This window comes from Capricornis sumatraensis, chromosome 1 (assembly GCF_032405125.1).
Source record: "Capricornis sumatraensis isolate serow.1 chromosome 1, serow.2, whole genome shotgun sequence".
Lineage (NCBI taxonomy): Eukaryota > Metazoa > Chordata > Mammalia > Artiodactyla > Bovidae > Capricornis > Capricornis sumatraensis.
In genome coordinates, this window is record NC_091069.1 from 62113925 (window position 1) to 62135338 (window position 21414).

The 21414-nt window shown below is 53.2% G+C and overlaps 1 protein-coding gene across 1 annotated transcript in view; it reads left to right on the forward strand.

The window, feature by feature from the left end:
• Window positions 1–15798: 15798 nt before the first annotated feature.
• SH3RF3 (SH3 domain containing ring finger 3) overlaps window positions 15799–21414 on the forward strand; it is a 158675-nt gene continuing 153059 nt past the window's right edge. Inside the window, exons 1-5 of the mRNA XM_068966806.1 lie at window positions 15799–15865; window positions 16456–16575; window positions 17377–17774; window positions 17895–18211; window positions 18452–19139. Of these exons, the coding sequence (XP_068822907.1) occupies window positions 15799–15865; window positions 16456–16575; window positions 17377–17774; window positions 17895–18211; window positions 18452–19139 (1590 nt within the window). The remainder of the gene's footprint in view (window positions 15866–16455; window positions 16576–17376; window positions 17775–17894; window positions 18212–18451; window positions 19140–21414) is intronic.

A 21414-nucleotide genomic window follows, 5' to 3' on the forward strand; every position in this document is an offset into this window, starting at 1 on the left:
CGCAAAGAGTCAGACACAATTGAGTATTCACGCACCATGACAGATTGGACTGAGCATCTTCTCATGTGTGTGGTCTCTTTTGTGAAGTATCTGTTAACGTCTTTTGCCCATTTATAAGCAGTGGATTGTTTATTGTGTGTTATATATATTTTTTTTCAGAGGGGGAAATTTGTGTTTTGTTGGGGTACAAATGACATGTAACATTGTATCAGGTTTGGGCACCCACAGGATGAGTCAGTGTTTGTAAACACTGGCAGGCTCCCTGGTATCCAGTCACCGTCCAGATCCTCATCTTCTTGTCACTGAAGTGTGGCCGGTTCCCCGGCAGATCCCTGGGTTGCTGACACTTTATCTGGTTGTGTCTTTTCCTAAGTGTCCCCTGTCTTCCTCTGCAGCCTTGTCTGCCGTACTGCATGGCTCCAGGGTTACATGTGGTGTCCATTTGATCTTTGCTCATGGCCAGGCTGGGGGAGGAGGGTCTCTGACCATGCAGCATCCCCGCCCTGCAGCTCCAGGAAGCACAGTCATAGCTCTAAGCCCCCAACTTGGGGAAAAAACGGGGTACTGGGTAAAGGAGCCCTGAGGATCAGGAGATGTGGTGGCCTTCCATTGTCCCAGCAGCCCAGCAGCCCAGCCATCAGGACTGACCCGGTCCCTCACCTCATCTAATGAGAACCTGATTTTTGAGTACACGATGTCATAACTGATAAATGCAAAGTAATTTTTAAATCCCAGAATTCATAGTGACTCGGGTGATTATGAATGTTCTGCGAAAGAAGTAATTCCCATTATGTGTGGGGGATAGAGCTGGAGTTAGTGTTAGCGGTTAATTCACAGTCTCAACTTGTGGGTGTCATGCACCCCTCCCCATCCCACAGGTTAAAGTTCGGGGAGTGGTCACATCCCAGGGACCCTGTTTCCTGAGGGCACCCCTCCGTCATCAGGGCCTGGGACACCCAGCCCGCTGTCCCCTCACAGGAGGGAGGGCCGCTGGGCCCTGGGGCCTGGCGCTGGGCCTCGTCCCGCCACCTTGGAGGACGGGGCAGAGTTCCGCACACAGGCCCTCGGGGCCAAGTGATGAGGAGAAGACGGGCTTCAGCCCCTCCTCCCTGGCCCTGACCCCCTCCTCGAGGTGTGAAGCCGCCTCCAGGCCCTTTCAACCAGGTGCTGGAGGTGGCGCTCCCTCAGGGTCTCTGGCACCCTCTGCACATGGGTCAGGCACAGTCTTGGCACACTGGTGAACCTGCCCCAGTGTCTGCACCATGTAATCACCACCCAGGGCAACACAAAGGCCCCACAACCCCACTCAGCCAGAGGCTCTGAACCAATTGGGATGGGACCACCACGGCTGGAGAAGGCGGACCCCAGCCATGAGCAGCCCTCAGGCCGTTACCCACACCGCCCTCTCTGGGGTGACTAGCTCAGGCCATCCCTGCAGCGGAAGCCTCTGATGGGGCCGGGGGGCTGCGGGGGAGGATGCTGGCAGCCTCTCCAGTTTGTGGGCCTCAGGGCGACCACCTGTGCAGACAGAGCCCCCCCGCCCCTCCCCGCCCGGCTCACCACCCACGCTGTCCTGCCCCTCCTCCTCTGTAGCCGCTTCCACCTGCCGGCCCATGCTGCCCCCACCCCTGGGCCAACCGGAGAGCCGCCACCCACTCTGGGGCTGCCATCTCCCCCCTCCCGCCCCTGACACTGTGCATGTGAGACCTGGAGGTTTTCCAGGTGTACTTGTACATCCCCAGGGGCCAGGGGGGTGGGAAGTGAGCCACCCACTCCCTGGCTTTTGATCCTGCCTCCAATTACAGGTCGAGCCTTCCAGTGCTTCCTGGCCCCCTCAGCGCCTGCCCTGAACCTGGGTCTTCCTTTCCCTTCCCAGGTGCCCAGGTCTTGTGACACCAGAACGCGGGACCCCCACACACACCCCAGTCACAGTTGCCCCTCAGGAACACCTCCTTGTGTGCACGGAGCACTCCCGGGAGATCTTGCCCAATAAGGAGGCAGAAAGTTGGCTGGGGAACAAACGCGCAAATGTTCCTGCCAGCACCTGAGTACACACATGGGCACGTGTGCCCCACACATGCACTGTAAACCCCTGGCTTGCTGTCATAAAAGAAGATGATTTTCTTTCTTATGACAAATCACATCTAGGTAGTGACTTGACTTAGGCAGGCTGGCTGAAAGGGGTAACTGCTAGTAACTGAAAAGCTAGTTTAGTGTCTTTAACAAATAGAATTTTTTTTTTTCTCACCAAATACAAAGCTGAAGCTTTGTTTCAGGCATTCAGCAGTAGCTGTTAATAGCAATTTTGTTGTTCTCATACTCATGCCCATTGCTATATGGCTACAGGTTGGCTGCCCCTTGCTCCAGCCATTACATCCATTCAAGGTGGGTAGGTTTGGTTTCTGACTGTACCCACTGGGCTCCTAAGAAAAGAGAAACATATGTTCTAAGTGACAAGCATTGTCTCATTTAATCCTATGGCAATTCTATATGTGGGTGCTAATGTTATTACCATTTTAAGTCATTAAGAAACTGAAATTTAGAGAGACTACGGGCTGGTAAGTGGCAGAGTTGGAAATGAGTTTCAGCAAACGCAGGGAGATAGTGAAGGACATGGAAGCCTGGCATGCTGCAGTCCTTGGTGTCGCAAAGAGTCGAACATGACTTAGCAACTGAGCAGCAGCAACAAACAGCAGAGTGTGGACCAGAGCCCACTCATCTCGATACAGCCTTTTCCTTTCACACGCGGTCGAGTTAGGTTTGCTCCAGTGCAAATACATGGCAAGTACTTCAGAAGCTCTTTAAAAACTAAAATCTCCTTGTGGCTGGAGGAAGGAGCGGGAAGGAGGTGAGTGAGTGTGGGTCATGACCTGAACCTTGGGGTGGAGGGGTGGGACCTCTACCCATGTCTTGACTGGATAGCCGTGTGTCTCCAGCTGGAAGGCATCCTGCCTCCCCACCTTCCCCCAGTGATCTCTTGTTTCCGGGAAACAGTCTGTCTACTCAGCCACATCGTCCCAGTCTATCCAGCCACAGCTGGAGGTGGGAGCTCTTTACAGCAGCAGATGAAGGGACAGCTGGGGCTGGGGGGTCAGTGCTTGGTTAGTTCTCTAAACATTTGTTCAGTCTCTCAATCATGTCCGACTCTTTGCGATCCCCATGGACTGCAGCGCCAGGCTTCCCTGTCCTTCACCATCTCCCAGAGCTTGCTCAAACTCAAGTCCATTGATTCGGTGATGGACCATCCTCTGTTGCCCCCTTCTCCTGCTGCATTCAATCTTTCCCAGCATCAGGGTCTTTTCCAGTGAGTCAACTCTTCACATCAGGTGGCCAAAGTAATGGAGCTTTAGCTTCAGCATTGGTCCCTCCAGTGAATATTCAGGACTGATTTCCTTTAATATTGACTGATTTGATCTCCTTGCAGTCCAAGGGACTCTGAAGAGTCTTCTGCAACACCACAGTTAAAAGCATCAATTCTTTGGTGCTCAACTTTCTTTATGGTCCAACTCTCACATCCATACATGACTACTGGGAAAACTGTAGTTTTGACTACATGGACGTTTGTCACCAAAGTAACTTCTCTACTTTTTAATATTGTGTCTAGGTTTGTCATAGCTTTTCTCCCAAGGAGTAAGCGTCTTTTAATTTCATGGCTACAGTCACCATCTGCAGTGATTTTGGAGCCCAAGAAAATAAAGTCTATCACTGTTTCCCCATCTATTTGCCATTAAGTGATGGGACTGGATGTCGTGATCTTAGAGGCAGAAATTATGGAAATCTACGGCCTCTGGAGTGAGTCCATTTCCAGCAAAATTCTGGCATGGATTTTTAAACAGGTTTAACTTGAGCCAAAATCAACTGGCTTTCTCAACATAGCCATCTGGGGTGTAAGACTTCTGTAGGGGTGCATTTGATGGATGGATGTACCCAGAGAACCAGGGTTGCTCCCATGGAAGCTTTGTATTGATCCAGTTCTGCTGAACACTTTTTAATCAATAATTTCAGGGAAGACATAGACAGGATGTCTTAGAAATTACCAAGAACACAAACCTGGGAGGGCTAACTTATGAGCAGGATACAAAGTAAAATTTCAAAAGACTTGAAAGACAGGTGCCTTGGGGCTTAAATAAATTAAAAAGGAATCTGATAGGATTCATGTACTGTCTATAACTTAGGTTTAAAGACTGAGCAGATATGCGCAGGTCCAGGGCTCCTGGTCCCTCCTGAGGTGGAGGGCAGAGAGCGGGGTCAACCACAGACCACGGAGCAAAGGCAGTTCCCGAAGTCTGACACAGCCACAGAGATAGGAGGCATCCCCAGCGGAGTCTGTCTTCTGCCTGCGAGCTGTGGCTAGTCTCCAGTGTTCCAGCTCCTGGTCTGATGGGGTTCTGCATTCACTCTTGCTAGTCACCCTTTCTGGATTGCGTGTCCACTGGCTTTCTGTAGACCTTCGACTATTTCCAGAGCCCCAACTAAGTCAACCCTGAGTTTTTGCTCCTGTTTTCATGCTTCTGGAATGGATGTCGTGAGCCTTCATCCCCAACCCCTGGTCTACCCATACCAGCCATGTCACTGCAGCCCCAGGTGTCAGGACCAGCTGGAAGTGACCGATCTGCTGAAGGCCAGACACCTGTGGTCCTTGGCCTGGAAAGGAGTAGGGGCTGCTGGGGGTCCAGAGGCTATTTTAAAATCATGAGGTTCTGACACTGCATGGTTACAAAGAGAAGCATAAGGAGTTGGTGGGAAGTGGTGGAGACCAAGGGCCTTGAGCAGAAGGGAAGTGCTACATGCTCTCAGTGTGGGGGTGGGGGGGGTGAGGGGGGCAAGGTTGGGTTCTGCTGTTGAGGGAGCTGCTGTCTGACATTGTGGTTTTTCCTGCCCCCAGCTGCTCTGGGGAAGGTCTGGGTCCTGGGTGTCCTACCCCTGCCCCACACACCCTCCTCTCTGCCCTGCCTTCCCCTTCGTGATGCTGTGATGGGAGCCTGGGCTGGGAACTGTGGCCAGGGCTCCAAGATGAACGAGGAGGTGACTCTGGGATAAGCCTTAAAGGAAGGAGGGTCAGTGGGTGATGAGGGGAGCCCTGCCCCTCTGTCTGGAGCCCAGTGTCACCCTCAGGACCTTGGCCACGTCTGGGGATGCTGGGTCATTGTAACTGGCTGCAGGTGCTGCTGGTATGTGATGGGTGGGGGGCAGGAATGTCCAGGAGGGGCCCCAGGAGTTAGCTGCAGAGGCAGGTGTACGCGTGGAGAATAAGTGTGGTCACTGCTGTGTCTCCAGCGCCCAGAACAGGAGTCGGTACAAGAGATGCTCTATGAATGTTGAACAAGCAGGTTCTGGTACATACACAGGACTTAGTAAATATTCGCATGTTATTTCTGATGGGTTCATGGAATTTCCAAGCCTAAGGCTTTCTGAATGGCCTCTGCCTGTCTCCTGGGTGATGTAGCCAAGTGGGCAGGTGCTGGACTGGTCTAGACTTGGCCTAGCTGCAGGAGCTGTGTGTCTCTGGGCCAGTCCCTTCACCTCCCTGGGATCTTATTCCCTCAGCCACTAGGTGGAATCACATTGGCTTTTCTCTGTAATCTGTCAGATTCTGGGATGAGCAGATACGATCCTGTGTCAAAATGCTGTCAGCGACAAATACCTTTAAATTACTGCCTTTATGAGGTGCCTTCTGCTAGGCGGAAATCTCACTAATGTCACAACGGTGGACACCCACAGTGGTCAGGGGCCTGTAGCCTATAGCTCAGAAGGCCCCCTTTAGACAGGCATTTTGAGAGGAGAAGCAGAAGGCCCTTAAGACACATTGCAGGTGTCTCACTCATCAGTTTGCATTTAAAATTCAGGCAATATGCTCAGGATAGTGCTAATGAATTTTCTATCTTCAGTAGTTTTTCTCAGACAGACACAAAACAAAGTAATCAAAGAAAAACCCAATGGAACAGATGAAAAACATGCAAGGTGGGGACTGTGAGTTCAGAACCTGGACCTCTAGCTGGCCCCACGGCTGCCTTGAGCTGAGGACCCTGGTGTTTCATTTGGACACATGTCACACGGAGGGATCATGTTTCTTCTGAACAAAACATCAAAGGACACGGCCAAGGTGCCAGCACACAGTGATCTGCAAACACGTGCCCAAGGGTAGGGGCCCCCTCCCTCGGGGACTGGGACCCACGGAGTGTGGTGATTGCTGGCCGTGAACCTGGCCAATGACAGCTGTGTGAGCCTGTGGTAAGACCTATGACATCAAAGTCGGGCCAGTGTGCTCATGCCAGAGCCAGGGTCTCAGCCCCACCCTCTGCTCAGTGGGGATTAAACCTGAAACAGCCTTGGAAACGTGGTGAATGTAAATATTACCTGCCTGGCAACACCATTCACATCTTCACTTCTGCTTCTGGGAGTCATGTTCTTTCCTTGAGGCACTAGTTCATTCATTCGTCCAACAGTTATTTATTAGATTCTTACTACTGCTGGGCAGAGTCTGACACAACTGAAGCAACTTAGCATGCATGCAAGCTGCTTGGTGGTACTCTGAGTCCCCATGATCTTGTGGAAAACCAGACAAGTAACAAGTAAGTGGTGTAACTTCAGAGGGTCATAGTGTTAATATTTTTAAATGTTCATACTGTCTAAAGCAACATACAGATTCAAGGCTGTCTCTATAAAAATTCCAATGATGTATTTCATTGAAATAGAAAAACAATCCTAAAAGATCAGGAAAGAACTCAAATAGCCAAATCAATCTTGAGAAAGAACAAATCTGGAGGCATCACACACCATGATTTCAAACTATACTACAGAGCTATCGTAATAAAAAACAATACAGTGCTGGCATAAAAACAGACACATAGATGAATGGAACAGAATAGTGAGCCTGGAAATAAACCCACACATATATGGTCACTTAATCTATGATAAAGAAGGCAAGAATATACAATGGAGAAAGAACAGTCTTGACAATAAGTGGTGTTCGAAATTCGCTACTTGCAAAGAGGTGAAACTGGACATTGTCTGACCTCACAACAAAATTAGCTCAAAATTGAGCAGTCTTGAACATAAGCCATGAAGCCATAAGACACTTAGAAGGAAACACAGGCAGTAAAGTCCTTGACATCAGTCTTGCTGATGACTTTTTAAACTTAACATCAAAAGAACAGGTGACAAACAAACATAAACAAGTGGGAATACACCCAACTGAAAATCTGCACAGCAGAGGAAACCACCACCAAAATGAAGAAGCAACCTACCTAATTGAAGAAAAAAATACACATAAACAGACAGAGTGTCGAGATACACATTTTTCCAAAGATGTATAGCCAACAGGCACACGGAAGGAGGTTCAACGTCACAGAGCCTGATCACCAGGGAAATGCAAGTCCAAACCACAGTGAGGTATCACCTCACAGCTGTCAGGACAGTCATCACCAACAAGACAAGAAATAACAAATGCTGTCGAGGATGCAGAGAAAAGAGAGCCCCCTACTCTTGGCGGGGATGGGAGTTAGTGCAGCCACTATGAAAAAAGGTATGGAGGTCCCTCCAAAAATTAAAAACAGAACTCCCATATGATCCAGCATTTCTACTTCTAGGCATTTATCTGAAGAAAACAAAAATACTGACTTGGAAAGATACATGCATCCCCCTCCCCTGCAATGTTCATTGCAGTACTATTTATAATAGTGAGGACATGGAAGCAACCTAAGTGCCCACCAAGGGATAATGAATAAAGAAAATATGGTAGCTGTACATAAAATGCAGGGTTATTCAGCCATGAAAAGGAGGAAGTTCTGCTGTTTGTGACAACTTGGATGGCTCTAGGGATGTTACGCTAAGAGAAAGGTCAGGGCCCTTGTGCAGTAGACAGTTGAGTCTCACAGCAAAGATACTGCACACTCATGATCTTGAGAAACATGGAGTTTCACCATTTTCTCACTGGTCTTATGCTCTGGGCAGCCTTAAACCATGGCATAATGGCCACAAAGCAGAGCTCTGTAGCCCTTCAGAGGTCAAGTTCCTGGTACAGCTGCCCAGAAAGTCACCTTGCTCCACAGGTGAGCTCTGATGGTGGCTTCTCCTGTCACCTCTCAAAGACCACACCCCGCCCCCCTTGTCCTTCTTCGAAGGGAAAATCTACAGTGAAAGGAACACAAAGAGAAAATGAACCAGCCAGGTGCCAGCATGTCCTTACTTCTCAGGAATTCTAGCTTCAAGTTCATGTCAACCAAATTCATATGTTAAAAAGATCCAGCAAGCCTCTATTTTGGTGAGAAGGGGAAATTTGGAGACTGCAGAACTAAGATTTTCACATGAAAAAGGCACCTGCCACTCATGCATTTTCTGAAAGCTGCCATGAATCTCTCAGGAAATCAAGAGGCTCATGTTCCCGCTGTGGGTGAGGATGTCATCGGTGTGAATGGCCAGATGGAGACAAACTCTTCATCCCTCACCTTCCTGAAGTTTCTACAAACTGGCCTGAGACATTGAGGTTGGCCATGGCCCCACTGTCCCTGTCGGCTTCTAACAGGCTGCAGCTTCTCATCTCTGTCTCCCGCAGGGGTGAGGGGTGGGGGCTGAGGAGGGTGACCTAGATGTTGTCAGAATCTTGCCAGGGATGTTTAAGATCAGAATGAGCTGAGGCCTGTGAAACCATGAAGACAAACACAAGAGGGCTTTCCTAAGATTTGAGGACAGGAGAAGGGCCCACAGCTTGTCCTCAGAAGAGGACCATTTGGCACAGAAGGACCCTTCTCATGGATTTTGTCGGCTTCTCTATGTAGGATCAAGGTCTCTAAGTAATGAAGAAAGAAGGGACCCTGGTATGAGGAAGCCGGGGCCCAGGGCAGCAGACATGGCAGCTGCGAGCTGGGTACCTAGGGCTATGGCAATTCCAGCCCAGTATCATGAGGCCTGGACCAGAGCCGGCCTTCCTTGTGCCCACCTGGGGGCTTGTTAAACAGCCAGTCAGGTGCAGCCCTCGAAATAAAAAGAGAATCTGCAAAGCAGAGGCAAAGAGAATGCCCTAAATTTTAACCAGAGGAAGAGGTTAGTTTAGGGAATTTCCCCACGTTTCCTGCCAGAGAGGAGCTCAGTCTTGCCCTCAGAACTGTGATAGTATCTTCCTCACTGAGAGCATCCCTCAGGGGCACCTGACCACAAGGAATTGACTGCGCATGTGTTGGAGGCGGGCGGGAGGGGGGGAGGGGGGGGATGGGGGTGGGGCGGGAGGGGGGGAGGGGGGTAGGGGGTGGGGCGGGAGGGGGGGATGGGGTAGGGGGGTGGGGCGGGAGGGGGGGATGGGGGTGGGGCGGGAGGGGGGGGATGGGGGTGGGGCGGGAGGGGGGGGATGGGGGTGGGGCGGGAGGGGGGGGATGGGGGTGGGGCGGGAGGGGGGGGATGGGGGTGGGGCGGGAGGGGGGGGATGGGGGTGGGGCGGGAGGGGGGGGATGGGGGTGGGGCGGGAGGGGGGCAGCAGGGAGGCGGCTGCTCCACCCTGAGCTCTGCCAGTTACCGTGGTCAACATCACTTCAATGAAGATGTGAAAGAGCGCACACTGGGCAGTTCATCCGTAGTATTTATGTGGTTGCTAAGCACGACACAACGTTCAAAAGATGACGATGAAGATATGGAAGCAGAAATGGCGTCCACCCAAAGCATGCACCGCAGCAACCACCGCTACCCCCCAACCCCACAGAGAGGGCGCAGAGAGGCCTGAGGAGAGGCTATGGTGTGGGGCTCTGACTCTGGGGATCCGATTTAATTCAGAACCTTGATGGCTTCTTGAAATGGCATTTGTGTCTAACTGCAGGTCACCCAGGTAAGTGCAGGCGGGCAATGGCTCCCAGGCAGGCAGACAGGAAATCCAGGAGTGAATGGGCTTCCTGCAACCTGTTATGGTTTGTGTTGCAGATTTAATTAAATTGCTTCTTTCAAATGCAGCCCACTGCTGATTAATAAAAGTATGTTTTCTATTTACACGAATGTGGATTCTTACCTTCCCATTGTACTTTACAGGCAAATGACTTCATAGATGTGGGTGCAAATTATATTTAACTCGTATCAATAGATTAGAGATTCGTTTCGGCTAATCCTGATGCAATTAGGTGAACTTAAAAGGATATTGAATCAATTTTCTTTTCCTGAAGACAGTAGTCTTGGAATGAATTAAAAATTTTTCTGTGGTCCTTCTGTTCTCATCATCATAAAAAGAACTTTTGATCTTTAATTCTGCCACCACATACTTGGAGAATTGAACAAAGAGTTCCATAGCCCCCCTTTCCTTGGCTCTGTGCTGAAAGTTCTTTACAAAAGGCCCTGAACATAGTACTTCTCTGCTCCTGAGGATCCCAGGATGGTCCTTGCACTGTCACCCTTTTCTGTCTTGTTTGCGGTGGGAAGGCAGGACTCTGATGCACAGGGCACTTCTGTACAACAGGCAGAAGGTGGATGATAAATGAAGGCTTATGGGGATGGTTGTCCTCCTAGAGTGCCTGGAAGCAGGGTTCACCACTTCCTTCAGGAAGTAGCACTGGCTCTGTGTGGGTGGGCAGTGGACCAGCACGCTGGGAGTTACAACAGGGCCTGACTGACCCTGAACACCTGACACGGGCAGCTGGCATTTGTCAGAGTTCTGGATGTCCATGTCCCAGTCCTGCGGCCCCTAGAGATGCTTGAGTGCTTGAGGGATTCTTCCCACGCCGTGTTTAGACCCTGACCCACAGAATAATTCCTGGGACTGAGACTAACTCTTCAACCCGGCGTCAGCAGCGTGTAGAACGTGTGTTGCTAGAATCACAGGCTTGGTGCTGTGGGCACCTACAGGATAACTGGCTAATAGTGGCCAGTACAGGGTTCCCTCCATCTGTGATCTGCTGGTCAGCGTGGGCTGGCGGTCACTGGAAGGCTGGCATGGGATGGTCTTGGGAGGCAGCTATCCACGCCTTCCTGCATCAGGTGAGATCAGGAACAGTTCATGCAGGAGGATGGGAGCAGAGGTGTGTGTGTGCTAAGTTGTTGAGTCACGTGTGACTCTGTGTGATCCCATGGGCTGTAGCCTACCAGGCTCCTCTGTCCATGGGATTGTCCCAGCAAGAATGCTGGATTGGGTTGCCATGCCCTCCTCTGGGGGATCTTCCCGATCCAGGGATCAAACCCGTGCCTCTTATGTCTCCTGCATTGGCAGGCTCTTTACCACCAGCGTCACCTGCAAAGCCTGGAGCAGAGGTGATGGGAGTCATTAAGGCCCAGTCCTCCAGCTGCAGGGCGCTCTGAACCCCGAGCAGGCCAGGCAGCACCATGCAAGGTGTGGATTCCACACCATCACCCTACCACCTGGGATGCTGCCCTCCACATGAGTCAGAAGCGGACCTGCACTGTGTCCACGCACAGAAAACGCGGTGTTTGTTTACTGCAGAAACCATCAGTACCCTAATAAAAGTGTACACGGTGACTCTGTTCCTGCTGGAATATTTTCATGCTGAGCTGAGAGACTTCCTGCTTTGCAGGCAGTCCACTGTGTTTCTGAGTTAATAGACCCCCATTCCTCATCATGATCGAAATCCTGCCTCCCTCTACCTGCCACGTGGTGGCTCATTTTCTACACCTGGATCTGTACTTTCAGAGGTTTATGGGTTTTTTTTAAATTTTAAAAAATTACTTTGATTTATTTTTGGCTGTGCCGGGTCTTTGTTGCTGCGCAGGCTTTACTCTGGTTGCAGAGAGTAGGGGCTGCTCTCTAGCTGTGGTGAACGGGCTTCTCACTGCAGTGGCTGCTCTTGTGCTGGAGCACGAGCTAGAGCACAGGCTCAGTAGATGTGGCCCACGGGCTCAGCTGCTCCTCGGCATGTAGGCTCTTCCTGGATCAGGGATCGAACCTGAATCTCCTGCACTGGCAGGCGGATTCTTTACCACTGAGCTACCAGGGAAGTCCTCAAAGGTTTATGTTTTATTGATAACTGAAATACAACTTTATTGTGGGAATTTAACAGCTGAAAATGCTATGACACACCCATTCCACCACTGAATATTTGAATATCAGGATGCAACCAGAGCAGGCTCTGACTGACCCAGAGAGAAAGCTCACTGGTTCTGTTCACACTTTCTCCAGCAGCTCAGGGCCCGCCTCTGGAAGGAGGCTGCAAACCCACTGAGCTGGGAGATGCTGTTCTCCCAGGAAAATCGACATTTCCCTCATGAGTTCTGACACCTCAGTCCTGCCCCTCATCTGGAGAGGGCCTGCATGTCTGCAGATCTTCACACCGAAGAGCTCCTGGCCCACCGCTGGGTGAGCAGGGGCAGAGAGGGGCCTGTGCGACTTCTGAGGGGCTACACTGCCCGTGCCCTGCTCACTCCCAGGGACTGGTCACCAAGGACCACACTGTAGGCCCGGCACATGGGCCTCACGCCTGAGCCAGGGAGAGAAGTTGGCCCATTTGGCCCAAGGGACAGATACGTGAGCAAGATAAACGGTGTCCGGGTTTCAAGCCTCCAAGTTTGGGCTGTTTTCCATATGGCACAGACACTAGACCACACGCTGTGATGCCCCAGGACAGCCTACATAGATGCTGAAAGTCCATCCCAGGCCTTCTAGGAGGCCTCTTAGCAGAAAACAAAGTCTGGGTTTCGAGTGTTCCTCATCCGCGGTCACCGTCCACACTCATCCCTTGCTGCCTGGGGAAGAGGATGCAGGCACCCTGCAAGGGAAGCTGGAGGGACTTCACAGTATCACTGGAGAGGATAGTGTGGACAGAGGCCCAGGCCTGGCCCCTGGGCTGCAGGAGCAGGTGTGGGGCTGGAGGGGGGACACCCTGACATGGCATCAGTGAGTCTGTCTGAGTTCCCGCTGCTTTGGGGGAACTTCTTGGGGAAGCCTTGTCCCAAGCACACATGAGGCTGTGACCCCATTTTCACAGAAGGGTCCCCAATCCCTCCTCCCTCCATGAGTGAGCGGTGTGTCCTGTCCACAGAGGCACATACAGGCCTTCAACATGCTTTTTACCCAGAAGGTCCACGTGTTTCACCGCAGCTCAGATTAGAAAGTGTGCTTGGCAGAGCCACACAATCCTAATCTTTCCTCGGAAGGAGGCAAGCATTATCTTACCTGAGAAAAGGCTCCATTTTTCTTCTTTGTGAGATTGATTCTTCTACATTAACACTATGTCTTTCATAAGCATTTCACATTTTTCTAGAAAACACATCAGTATCATTTATAATTGACAGCCTCCCCTTGGGTGATCTAAGACATACTTCTGCCAAGACATGGATTCAGATATTAAATATTAGTCAATGTCAATTATGCTGTGATTATTCAGGAAGATTTTCTTTATATTCAATTTTCATTCATTTCACCTATGACTGTAATTTAAACATGGGAGTTTCTTTATCAGGTTAAACGTGTCCCTGTGCTTTAGCTGATGGCGCACAGCTTCAAGTATCTTCTGAGATCTGGGGCCAGACTGAAATAAAGTGTGATGTCTCCAGATTGCAGGAGAATCTATTATAATTCTTTTGAAGGCTGTGAACAAAACACAGGCAATGGCAGGATTATTTTTAATCCCCGAAAGCACTTGCAATATTTCTGTCCCAGTGCTATGGAAACTGCTGGCAGGGAGAAGCCCCGCCCGCGAGCCGTGGTCCTTCCTGCTGAGCGGAGGCAATTCTGACTTGTTTATTTAACTGAATGGCCTGCTCCGTCAGTTTGAGCAAATTCACATTCAGATAATCACTCAAGGCCCTACTGGATTGAATTGAGGGAAGCCCAGAGTCTGGTTTGGACCCCTCTCTGTGTCACCCATGAATCCCCACCCCGAGGGGCAGGCTCCCTTTCCACGGCAGTCACCTGGCAGGACTCAGCCTGCCTGGGTTCTGGCATCACCCTCTCTTACACCTGACACAGCAGGGAAGACCCTGAGATATTCTGAGGCCAGTCCCTGCCCACAGCCACCTTCAGGCAGCGAGGTTCCTGGGGGCACCTCCTGGAATCATCCAGACACTCGGGCCGTGGTCCCCAGATGTTAGGCCAGGCGGGGAGGGGCAGTCTTCTAGCCTCGGCCACATGCTTAATGAGCACCGAGACCTGAGCCTCAGACCAACTTTGCCGCTTCTTGCAGGGTGACCTCTCTGTCCACCAGCTCAGTCTGAAAGTATCCTGGCAAGAGGTTGAGAGGACTGGAAACCAACTCAGCCTTTCACTTGATGTCCCCAGAGATTTGAGGAAAGTGGCTCCTGTCCAGTCAGAGTCGCCCCAGCAGCGACGGCTCCCTCTTACCTGCCTGTAGCTCAGGTGTCTCTTCCCCGCACAGACGCCCCAGCCTCCCTCCACGGCCCTCGCGGTGGCTCCTCTGCTTTAAGCAGCTCACGTTCTGCCCAGCCAGGTGTCCAGGTGTCCCAAGGTAAGGAAGCAAACGTGGGCTTCTGCAGAGCAAGGACACATCCTGACCTTGGACTAATGATATTTACATTGAAACTACGTGGAGCCACTGCTTCAGACATAAACACCAGCACATGTCCTGTGAGCCCAAGACGGATGCTCTGTCATCCCCTCTGCGTCATTTGCGAAGCACTCCTCACACCTGTAAGCATTTTGCCATCTGCAGATGCACTGTGTTGCAGTGACTGAGAGTACCCCCTGCCACAGGCTCCCTGGCCTCATCCTCGTCCTCTGAGCAGAAGGCAGGAAGATTCTTCCCTTCCAGATCCAAAGAAGGAACACAGCTTCCTCTTCTCACCCGCGGCCTCATCCATCACCTCCAGGAAAATCTCTCCCAGACCTGCATGCCAGGCTCCGATTTCCCTCCAGAGTTCTGTTCACATCACTGTGTCTCCGGGGCTGCCAGAACTTCAGACTCACGCCCAAAATAAGACCTGCTGTCTGGCCTCTTATCTCAGCCCCTGTGCTCTGCTGGGGGTCTTGATGGTGCCTCCCACCCCTTCCCTTGTTCCTCCCTGGCCAGTGGAGGTGTCTCTTTCCTCTGGTGTGCACAGCACCTGCTTGCTTGTGGGGAGGATGTGAGCTTCAATCCAAACGTGCAAGAGCATGGATTCAGGAAAGGGAGACATAGTCTCTGTGCTGCATGGGGGAGAGGATAAGGTCAAGGGAGGAGCAGGTATCGAGGGAAATGGGGGCTGAAGGTTACAGGCTGCCCACCCTTCACTTGCTTTGGTTTCAGTTTCCCCAGAAGCAGTTCCTCAAGGCAGATTTGGGGGCATGTGGCTTATTTGAGAGGGGAGCCCAGGAAGCTATAGAAGAAGGATACAGAATAGTCAGCCAATAAAGAGTTCCCTGGCCAGTAAAGCTCTATGCCTCCGGGCACTCAGGCATCACACAGTGTCATCTCTCCCAGGGCCAAGGGAAATGTCCTGCCATCCCGGATCATGCCTGGCATTTGCAGCCTCTGCCTCCGCCCAGCGCAGAGACCCCGGTGCTGGGCTTGGTTCGGGTGCTGTGGGGAGAGTGACCTTGAGACCCGACAGCCCCCACCACACCTGCACTGTGTCTCTGGGGGCCCGATCAAGGATTAAGGCAGGTGGTCTTGCCTCAGTAGCAGTGGACAGCCGTGAAGAACCCAGGCAACCTGCATGGACTGTGATCTGGCTGTGGAGGCGGGGGCACCAGGGACAGTGTGACTGTGTGGCTCCCCAGGCTTCCTGGGGTCAGCCCGGCTCACATCTGCATCCCCTACCATGCTCACCAGCAGGGGCCCACCCTCCTCAGGCCCCTCTGCTCTTTCCCTGCCCTTCCATGGCTCTGTCTCAGGGCTCTCAGGTGCTGCTTTTCCCCACTGCCCATGGCACCGGGTGCCCATGGCTCTGCTCTCCCTCATCATCCACTGCCTGGGGCTCCTGGCTGCCTACAACCTGATAAACCTCAGTGCTTGCCTTATTCATGAGCTTGAGAAGCTGGGCACATATGAAACTGACTCTAGATTTCCACCTTTTGGATGCAGGTTCTGATTCTTCCACTGAGCAGCTGTGTGACCTTCGGCAACTCACTTGTCCTCTCTGGGCCCAGGTTTCCTCCCCTGCAAAGTAGAGGCCTCCTGTTAACTCACCTTGTGGGTTGTGTGGAGGCTGATGCTGTATGTCCAATTGCTTCTGGCTCATCCTCCTTGTAGGCCACAGTCCTCAGCCCTGGAGCCCCTGTTGAGGCTTTTTTATTTTTACAGTGTGATGAAATATACCAGCTCACCCATTTTAGGTGTTCAGTGGCATTAAGTACATGTCTGCTGTCATCACACTATCTCTCCTGAGTCAGATTCCTCCTTGTCCCAAGAGACCACAATCAGGGCTGCCCACCCAAGCCTTCCCAAGACCCATGCATCCTCAGGCTGGCTGGTCACCAAGCCTGACTTCCTCCTGCTCCACCATCAGCCTGAGCTCTACTAGCACACCCATTGTTCTCTGTTCTCCTGCCAATCAGGCGTCTTCTCTGCTCCTCACATTGTACCTTTGACCTTGCAGATGCCCTGCTCGGGGGTCCTTTCACCTCCTTCATGAGGCTGAAGGCCTCCTCCTTGAAGCCCTCCAGGCTGCCCTTCATGGCGACATTTCAGTGCAGACAGCAAGTTCTGAGGATGTGCTGTGAACTTTCTCTCACTGACTCTCTGGGGCCAGGGCTGTACCCTACATGATGAATGCATGCTCAGGTACATGGATAATAGACTGAGCATATGACTCAGGATTGGCTGCCCAGTTGATGCTAGTGGTAAAGAACCTACTTCACACTGTAGGATACATAAGAGATGCTGATCCAATCCTTGCGTCAAGAGGATCTCCAGAAGGGAATGGCAACCAGTATTCTTGCCTGGAGAATCCCATGGACAGAGGAGCCTGGTGGGCTACATACAGTCCATGGGGTCACACAGCGTCAGAGGTGACTGAAGCGACTTAGCATGCACGAATACGCATACGAGTCTGGCTGGATACCCTGAACCAAGATGTGCATTCAAATCACCACTAGGCAATGACTTGGAGACCATTTTTCCATTAATTTCACAAATGTTTACTGAACACCTACTATGTGCCTGGTGTTTCCCTAGGCATTGGGGATATTCCAGTGTAAAACTATGTGGCTTGTCGGGAACTTGTATCACAGTGGACTGAGATCTTTTCTATGCATTCGGTTCTGGAGACACAAAGATTTTAAAAATCCAGCTGCAATGATTTCATAAGCATAAGCTTCATTTTCCTTGCATGCAAAAAAAAGGTTAAAGTTATCTCATAGGGCCGTTTAGAGGATTAAATAAAAAGATGAACGTTTTTGGCATTGACGTCTCAACAGATATTATTTTCTCCCTGAAAAGTCAAAAAAGACACACATAGCTTCACAAACCTCAAGACAGCCTGACCAGCAGTCAGGCTCTCGCTCTCTTTCTTCGGTAGCCCAGTCCTGGGCTGTGCAGGGTCCGCAGGCCAGCCCTGGACCAGGCAGTGTCGGCCTCGGCGGGGCCCAGAGCGGCCACGAGGGGGCAGCGCTCGGCAGGGAATCTGCGCCACCGGCCGCGGCCCCGCGGCCCCCGGGCCTCCGTGCGCTCTTGCGTCGCTCTGACGCGCCCGAAGGCGGGCGCCGGGAAGGAGACCGCTGTTCCCCTCGTCTGTGCCTCCGGAGGAGGGATCGAGCGCGTCCCCAGGGCGGCCCGCGCGAGACTGGGGTCCGGCAGGCAGCGGCGCAGGCTCGGACCCGCGTCGCCGGGCGGACCCCAGCGCCCTCCCCCCTCCGCCTCGCCCGGCGCCCCGCGCGCCCACCCGGCTCTGGGGCTGTCACTTCCGCGCGCCGCCAGGCAGGGGACAGGCCGTCGTCGAGGAGGATGCCCGGGTGCTGGCTGCGTCCCCAGGCTGCTGGCAGGCGCTGCCCAAGGAGGCGGTCGGGATAGCGCCGCCCAAACTTTCCTTCGCTGCAGCGTCAGGCGGAAACATCCCGCTCAGAGGCTCACGGAGAGCGCAGGAGGCTCTGTCGCCAGAGGGGACAGGCCCCGGCCTGCGCTGGGGAGCGCCCTGGAGTTCCTGGGGACGCTGAAGGCGCCTTAAGAACAGGACTGGTGTCCGGCCTGCGCCCAGGCGGGTCAGGTCCAGGGCGCGGCAGCCCCTTCCCGGCGCCCCGCAGTGACCGTGACCTCCGCGCGCTCCCCGCGCACGTGCTCGCGGCCGAGGACGAGGAGGGGTCTGGCTGCACCCGCTGGGCAGCGGCTCGCGGGGAGGCCCAGGGGGCACCGAGGCAGTGCGGGGGAGCGCGCACGCCGCGCCCCCGCCTCCCCCGGGATCGGACTGGCGGCTGAGAGCTCAGAGCCGCCGGGTGTCTTGCCCGCCCGGCGGCGCCGCTGGAACCCGTGCCGGCCGGACTCGCAAAGGAGGGACAGGTGTAGCCTGCATCTGCGGGCGCTGCGCTCCGAAGCACTGGGTGGGCTCGGCGGTCCGGAGGGGGCTTGCGGGACTCGGAGCTCCGGTCCCTGCCGCGCAGGCCGATTGGCACCCCTTGGCGCTGCCAGCCTCAGGGAAGGAAGTCGCGGTGTAGCCCGGCCCCCAAGCGGCCGTCCAGGCGCGACCCTGGCTCCCACTGCCCGCGGCAGCGCCCGCAACGGCCCCGGGACCTAGAGGTGCGCGCGGTCGCCGCCGGCGCCGCCCCCATGCTGCTCGGAGCGCCCAGGCTGTGCGCATCCCGGGCGGCCGCCGCGGCGCAGAGAGAAGACGACGGCGACAGGCTGGGCGGGGACATGGACGAGTCGTCGCTGCTGGACCTGCTGGAGTGCTCCGTGTGCCTGGAACGCCTGGACACGACGGCCAAGGTGCTGCCCTGCCAGCACACCTTCTGCCGCCGCTGCCTGGAGAGCATCGTGAGCTCGCGTCGCGAGCTGCGCTGCCCTGAGTGCCGCATCCTGGTGGGCTGCGGCGTGGACGAGCTGCCCGCCAACATCCTGCTGGTGCGCCTGCTGGACGGCATCCGCCAGCGGCCCCGCGCTGGCGCCAGCCCCGGCAGCAGTCCGCCCGCGCGTCCTGGCCCGGGCCCCAGCCCCGCTTCGGGGGCGGCCTCGGCCCTCGCGGGTGGCGGGGGCAGCTCCCCTGGATCCCCAGTCCTCCTCCCCGCGGCTACCGGCGCCACCTCCAGCCTGCGCGAGCTGGCGACCAGCAGGAGCGCGCCCCCAGCAAAGGTGGGTGTGCCCTTCTCCGAGTGGTGCGTGTGTTGGGGCAGGGGCAGTGCGGAGGGGCAGGGGACCAGAGGTGCTCCGCGATGGCCTTCACCTTGTGCTTCTTTCTCGACTGGCTTCCCTCCATCGACTCCGTAGGTGTGACACTCCGGGTCCCACTTGCCAACTCTGGGGCATCACCGCTTTCCCATCCCACCCCCTTCCAACTTCTCCTTGTGACTTGACGCCCATCCTCTCCCTCTGGAATCCCTGTGCCCACCTGCACTGGTTACGTGGCCTGTGCTTGTGTGTCAGTGCCCCCCACCACCACCACTTGGTGTGGCCAGGACTCCCTGCCCCTGTCCCCATCCCTGACCTGTTTCTCCCCCTGTAACTTTGCTGGGCCTTTGGTCTCTCTGAACATAGTCTTCTTCTCCTGGACTCCAGATTAACCCTCTGTACACCCTTGCCCACCTGGACTGAAGTTAGTGCCTGCTGATTTCCCAGGTCCTGGCTGCTGGGAGGGGGAGGGGGGCCTCCTGCCTGGTGTCTGGCAAGGGGGAGTCTGGCAGAGGCCAGTGTGCGCCTGGGTTAGGAGAACACACACTGCAAACCCGTTTAGCAGGAGGGAAGAAGTCCACCTGGAGCCCAGGAATGTCTGCCTCAGCCCTTGGTGGACGGGGCCTGTCTGGCAGCCCGCGTCCTGTCCTGGGATCCCAGGCCTGCCGTGTTCCCACTGGGTTGTTATTTGAGGGTTTTTCTCCTTTTGCCTTTGGTGCAGCTCCGCTGTACAGTGTGGACTGCTTCTGTTTCAAAGACGGTATCTGGAGGGTTCTGGCGGTTTTGTTTCAAGAGCTACTCAGAGTGTGTCATTTCACACCTCGGCCACCTTGGGCTCTGTGGCTGGGGGAAGCCAATCCATGGGATGCTGGTTTAAGTGAGAGATGAGAAAGCACTTGTGTTTCGTGTTTTGTTTAAATGTGGAAAAGCTTAAAAGGATTGTTGATCTGTTACAAATATTCACTTTAGAAAGCACAGCCATACCCCTCTGCTTTTGACCTTTTAAAGGTGTGGTGGTGCAGAAGCCATTTAATGAGTCCTTCTTATATCTGAAGTACTGCAGTGAGGGAAGGCCTCCACCGAATTGCTCAGCGCTGCAGTGTCTCTGAGGTTAGGAACTTAAGCCCTTGGGTAGTTAAGCTTTGGAGTTAAAAGTCAAACTTTGCCAAACTGGGTTTTTCCTATTGATCAGGGGGAATGACCATTCTCAAGTCAAGAAGAGTCAAGGAATATTTATAATGGGATCACTGCTGAAGGAGAATTGAGGATATTAATTGCATGCATGTGCAGTTGTTTCAGTCATGTCTGACTCTTTGTGACCCCAGGGACTGTAGCCCACCAGGCTCCTCTGTCCATGGGATTCTCCAGGCAAGAATACTGGAGTGGGTTGCCATGCCTTCCTCAAGGGGATCTTCCCGACCCAGGGATGGAACCGGCATCTTCTGTGTCTCCTGCATTGCAGGCAGAGTCTTTACTGCTGAGCCACCAGGGAAGCCCGATTGTGTTAATTAATTTGGTTTTTAATTGTGATTAAATCCAGTTATAAGTATTCTTGTTACAGATTTTCAAACTTTTCTTTCCTGCCTTGCTGTTATTGTCTAAGGTATTATAACTGAAGGCCCCTTTTTTACGAAACAAGTGGGTTAACTCCTCTGGCTCAGAGAATGAAATGATTTTTGAATAATGCTTCTAGTGAGGACGTTTTCTGAATGGAGTCTGATCAGGAGGATGGGAGGCCTTGAGGCAGCTCCTGGAATCCATGGCACTTGCAGCAGTTAAAGACATTTGTGAAGGGGCTGAACTTATAATTTTTAGTGATGACACTTAGTTCCAGAGAATTAATTTTTTGTCGCCTGGGGTTGGGGATGATGAACTGACTTTCTGTCTGGATACGTGCAGCAAACAGATTCTGTCCAGGTCTGTCTGAACCCAGCAGACTCTGGAACACATTTCCCTTTTTCATTTTCCTGTTTTACCTGTGTGAGCTCAGTCCTTTCTTTCAGGTTCCCCTCACCAAGACTAAGCTTGTGTCTTAGGAAGGGTCCGAATTAAATATGATATTACATTTGATCATTTTCAGAGAGGAAAGAAAGAGTAGCGTCCATGTGGACTGTAGTATCATCTATCCTTTTAGCCACTGGTTAATTGCTGGGTGTCTTCTTGGGCAACCAGATGTCCTGCATAGAGGACTGTTAACAGCCCTGTGAGTGTCGCAGGCAAAATCTTAAGCTGAGCATCA